A 6,000-nucleotide genomic window follows, 5' to 3' on the forward strand; every position below is an offset into this window, starting at 1 on the left:
CTGGATCATGGAGCAATGGAAGAAGGTGGTGTGGTCAAACAAATCACATTTTCTTTAAGATCATGTGGACAGCCAGGTGCGGGTGTGTTGTTTTCCCGGGGAAGAGATGGCAGCAGGATGCTTTCTGGGAAGAAGGCAAACTGGCAGAGGAAGTGTGATGCTCTGAGAAATGTTTTGCTAGTAAACGCTGGGTTCAGGCATTCATGTGGCTGTTACTTTGACACGTACAACCTCCTTAAAGGTTGTTTCTGACAGCACACAACCCTTCACAGCAACAGTATTTCCTGATGGCAGTGGCCTATTTCACCAGGATAATGTACCCTGCAACACTGCAAAAATTGTTCAGGAATTATTTGAGGAACATGACAAAGAGTTCAAGGTGTTGTCTAGGCCTTTCCCAGATTTCATATGTGGAGTGTGTTGAAGAAACAAGTCCAATCTATGGAAGCTTCGCCTCACAACTTACTGTACAAGGCTTAAGAGATCTGTTTCTAATGTGTTCTGTTGCTAGATACCATAGGAACACCTTCAAAGGTTTTGTTCACTCCATGCCTTGACGAGTCAGAGCTGTTTTGGTGGCACAAGGGCATTGTTGATGTTGTGGCTGATTGGTGTATACTGTAAATACAGTAGTTAAACTGTAATTTTAGACATCTAAACGGAAGTGCTGTGCAGTAGATGTTTTGTATAATTCCTCTAGACCACCAAATCATTTGTTATATTAATTACAGTCCTGTGTAGTTTTCATTCATTCTTTCATTTTCACTTTGCTTATCCTGAACTATCTAAACTATGCAACGTCTTGCAACACCTCCTAGGGAATTTCCTGCCAAAAAAGATACAGGTATTATCACTGAAGCATATCTTGGAACTACCACTGGGTCTTCTTCCAGTGAGCCATGCTTTGTACACCTTCCCTAAAAGACGCAATGGTTGAAATATATATACAGTACATACCTAAACCATCTCAGCTGGCTCATCTCAGTGTAGACAAGCAGCAGTTCTCTTTAGTCCTCCCATATTGCTCAGCTCCTCATACTATCACCAAGAGTTAGCCCAGCAACTTTGTGCAGGAATGTAATTTTGTCTGCTTGTACTTGCAGTGTCATTCACTGTCTTGAGTTTATGACCATAGCTGTTGATGGAGATATAGACTGAGTGGGAAATCAACAACAACAAAAACAACAACAACATTTATATATATAGCACATTTTCATACAAACAGTAGCTCAAAGTGCTTTACATATTAAAGAATAGAAAAATGAAAGACATAATTATAAAAAATAAATCAACATTAACATCGAATAAGAGTAAGGTTCAATGGCCAGGGGGGACAGAAAAAACAAAAAAACTCCAGACGGCTGGAGAAAAAATAAAATCAAATCAAATCAAATCAAAACCTTCTACTACTGATCTAGTTATCACTTAACCACCAAAATCTGGAACAATTCCTGCAAAATTGCTACTTTGCTGCACTAACTCATGGACAAGACATTAAGGTACTAGAACTCCTTCATTTGTGGTAGCTGCTGAACCTTTATCTCAAAAGAACAAGCTCTTTTCCATTAGAGTACAATTAACTCAAATTTGACAGCGTTTATTCTCATCCCATCAACATTACACCCAGCTGTGATCCATTCCAGAATGCGTAAGAGATTAAGAGGATAGCATCAAAACAGTAGATTTTGTTTAAACTGGATGATTTCCAAATCTTGGCTTTGCTTTGAGATTACTATCTAAGAAAAATGTGACCAGAGGAGGAAACAACACACCCTTGGTGGCATCCAGTGCATACTTAGAATGGACTTCACTTATGTGAACACAGCTCTCTGTTCACAAATACAAGGGCCAAAAGGCATGCGGCTTTGACCCCAGAACCCCATACTCTTAAAGCAACTACAGCAAGACACTGTGGTTTTTACAACTGTAAATGTTTTTGAAATCCGCAAAGTACTTGTAAATAGGATTGGCAAATCACCGTGACTGGCAAAGACAATTTTTTCCACTAAAATATACATTTAGTTTTAGTTATAATTCATAACTCATTATTGTCCAATGAATGATTAATTGTGGACACATTCCTTTTCACATTCTCAGGCAACATCAAAGTTTTATTGATATGGGAAATGTAGTTATAACTGACTAATGTCCTGATTCCTATACGTACACCATGTTGATATCTAATACTTAATTCCTGAGTCATACAAACTAAAAGATGAAATTACTTCAGGGGAAAATATTATTATTATTATTAGCTTTCTCCTGGACAGCTCTTGTACAGTACACAGAAAAAGCAAATACTATTTCCAGGATAGTCACCCAAGTGGAACTTCGAGAACTCACCATAAATGTAAACTAAAACCTATTTATTAGTTATCCATGGAAGTAGAAGATATACGGTGGAGAATAATGTCAAAATAACCAGTCACTTTTTGTCTCCCTCTTGCAGGTAGTGGTCAAATCCAACTGTGGCAGTTTCTGTTGGAGCTTTTGTCAGACAGCTCCAATGCTGGCTGTATAACCTGGGAAGGAACCAATGGCGAGTTCAAGATGACAGACCCAGATGAGGTGGCTCGACGCTGGGGAGAACGCAAAAGCAAACCCAACATGAACTATGACAAGTTGAGCCGTGCCCTTCGTTACTACTATGACAAGAACATCATGACTAAAGTGCATGGAAAGCGCTATGCTTATAAGTTTGATTTCCATGGGATTGCTCAGGCCTTGCAACCCCACCCTACTGAGTCATCCATGTACAAGTACCCCTCAGACCTGGCTTACGTGCCCTCCTATCACACCCATCAACAGAAAATGAACTTTGTGTCCCCTCATCCTTCCTCCATGCCTGTCACATCCTCCAGCTTTTTTGGAGCTGCAGCCCCCTACTGGAGTTCCCCTACTGGTGGTATCTACCCAAGTCCTAGTGTTCCTCGGCATCCTAACACTCATGTGCCTTCCCATCTCAGCAGCTATTACTGACACTGCTGCAGGGGGAACTGTACTTAATTCTGAACTTCTTTTTTGGAAATCTTTGAACTTGTGGAAACAAGGAAAACTTGGCAAAAACTGGATTTACCACCTACTTTGAAATGGAATACTACTTAAAATACCTGCTTGTACAGGAAGATTGTTTGGTTTTTACCGTGGATATTTTGTTTATCTTCAAAATACTTTTCGTTTTTCATGATTCTGAGTGTAGTTCCAGGAGCCAGGATTATCACCATATTCTCTGCATTGCAGACATTTCAATGACGGAGGGGATCCACCTCTTGTGCAGTTTTGCTGCACTGGTGGTCCTTGCAAATCACGTACCCATATGTAAATCTCAAGGAGGATCAACCAGCATTGACCATAACAATTCAGAACCCATCTAAATAAACCAAAATATATATTTCTGTCTTCAAAATCTGAGGTTTTTTTTAACAACAAAGCTTGAAAATCTGGAAACTATACAATGAAGGTTTGGTCAGAATGAGAACGTCTCACTGTGACTGGAAAGGCAACTGGAAGACTTGATATTTTTGGCAGCAAACTGGAATAAGACCAGCAATGGGACTGTGTATTGTGGCACTGAGAAAAAAATTCAGTGGTTATTCTCAGCTATCGTTCTGCATTTCCATTTCTTTTCTGGATATATGCCCATTATAATGTGCACACCAAGGATCTGCAAGTTCAATGGCCTGCCAGTATCTACCTGGGTCAATGTTGGATTTTCCTTCTTCTTTTTATACTTCTGTCTCACACCTCTATGTAGGTTTGAAAATTCCAATGGAATTAACAATGGCATTCTAAATAAAATTCCTAAAGTTGAACGAATGACATGTGATCCGCACCTTTAAAAGTACATCACTGATGGCGAAGCAAAAAAATAAACTGAAAGCAAAACAAGGCCTTGGATTCGCGAACGCTGAGCGTTTGTCAGACCTATTTTTGTAATACATTGGATAACTCACGTGTCAGAGCAACTTACTGTATAACTTATGCAGAGTTATTTTCATATGATACAGTATTAAAAAAAAACGAGTTGACCTCGGTCACAAATGCAGTTTTTACTATCAGAAGAAAAAGACGGTTTTAATGTAATTTGTACATCTTTTTTAAAGAATCTGTACATTTGGTTATTATGTTTTTAGTTTTTTGTACTTTGTAACATACATTGTTTCAGGTTTGTTGTCTCCCTTAAAAAGTGCATTATATCCATTTCTTTAAAAGTTTCTCTGGCCTGTACCGTGTCTAGTTGGTATGATAAATATGTAGGTGGATGGTGGGGTGAAGGCGTTTAAGGCGGATTATAGGACGACGTATATGGGTTCAGGAGAGGAAACATGACAACAATGAAAATATCAAAATATCATAGTCCAAAGGCCAAACTATTTCAGAAGATCACCAAAGCTAAGGCCAACATATGGCTATGAAAATAAAAAAAAGGTTGGCTGGCTGCATCTGGTTGTATCTGGGTGCATTTAACTTTATTGTATGTAGCATTACAGCAATAATCCAAAAGAATCAATGTAACCCCAATTCAGAGGGGCACATTCGCTACTTATATATATGCAAAGATGTACTATTTGGATATTAAATATATATAATTTTGCAAGTTATCACTTTTTTATGTTGTTCAGAAAATGTTTGTAGTATGAAGGTAATGTCTTGTCAAAGGGCTAATTTGTAAAGAAAAAAATGTGAAAAAATAAATGATTTTTTTCTCTGTGAAGATTTTTAGTCTTCATACTCCATACAGTGTATTTATAAGTGTTTTGATGGCACTTTTGACTCAAGTGTCTCCCCTTTGCTGTTAAAATAATTCAGTGTTTTGTGGCCAATAATAGAAGAATGATTAGTTGTCAATCATGTAGGAATCATAAGCATAACTTTGGTACAAATTTAGGGGGACTAAATGTGGAGAGGTCTGTCTTAAACATTTAGCCTGCAGTTAGATGAATGGATCCTAAGTAAGATTTCAGGGCAGGTTTGGTATGGATAAAGATCTTCTGGCCTCTGAAAAGCTATATCAAGTGTAAGAATAATAAAAATGACAACTTAGCATTTAAAAATCAAACTTTTCAACATATACTAAGACTTCTTGCGTCTACAATCTTGCAAACTGCATCACAGCATTAAGCCCAAAACCAGCAGCTTGACTTTTTCCCCTAAATTCTGATTAGAACATTAGAGTAATCTAGATAAGACCAGGCCATTCAGCTCAACAAAACTTGATAGTCCTATCCAGTTAACTCATCTGAAATAACATCAAGTCGAGTTTTGATAGTCCCTAAAATCCTACTGTCTGCCACACTACTTGGTAGCTTTTTGCATGTGTCTATGGTCCTCTGTGTAAAGAAAAAGTTCCTAATTTTTGTGTGAAATTTACCCTTAACAAGTTTCCAACTGTGTCCCTGTGTTCTTGATGAGCTCATTTTAAAATAACAGTCTCAGTCTGCTAGAATAATTGCCTTCTTAATTTTAAACACTTCAATCATGTCTCTTCTTAATCTTCTTTTGCTTAAAAAAGGCTCAGCTCTTTTAATCTTTCCTCATAACTCATCCACTGTAGCCCCGGAATTAGCTTGATTGCTCTTTCTGGACTTTTTCCAGTGCCGCTATCTCCTTTTTGTAGTCTGGAGACCAAAACTGTACCCAGTACATATATTCCAGTATAAATAGTGTGAACACAGAAAAATGTTGTGTATGGCCATTTTCACACTTGTATCAAGATGTATAAAAACTAAACTTGGTGTAAAGCTGCACACATTTTCGCGGCAGCCTCAGACTATGCGTATGCACGTTTCTTCTCGGTTTTATAAATGGGTGGCACTCAGCATCAAAGCTGTGCGGTTTCCCTTTCTTTTTTATATTTGCATCCATGACATGAGCTTTATCAAATAGACCAAAACGAATTGTATATCGTTTACAAATTTAAAGCACTTGATTGTAATCAGTCTGTAACAATATAATGTGCACAGAATAGCCAAACTATTCCAACAACCATGGCTACTTTAG

General features: G+C 38.0%; 1 protein-coding gene across 5 annotated transcripts in view; it reads left to right on the top strand.

Annotated features, from left to right (window-relative positions):
• Nucleotides 1-4,681, top strand: part of fli1 (Fli-1 proto-oncogene, ETS transcription factor) — a 75,967-nt gene extending 71,286 nt beyond the window's left edge. For all 5 annotated transcript variants that reach the window (XM_039764059.1, XM_039764061.1, XM_039764064.1 and 2 more), the window contains one exon: nt 2,450-4,681. In XM_039764059.1, coding sequence (XP_039619993.1) covers nt 2,450-2,979 — 530 coding nt within the window. In that variant the 3' untranslated portion in view covers nt 2,980-4,681. The remainder of the gene's footprint in view (nt 1-2,449) is intronic.
• Nucleotides 4,682-6,000: the final 1,319 nt, after the last annotated feature.

Source organism: Polypterus senegalus, chromosome 9 (assembly GCF_016835505.1).
Source record: "Polypterus senegalus isolate Bchr_013 chromosome 9, ASM1683550v1, whole genome shotgun sequence".
In the NCBI taxonomy this organism is placed as follows: Eukaryota; Metazoa; Chordata; class Cladistia; order Polypteriformes; family Polypteridae; genus Polypterus; species Polypterus senegalus.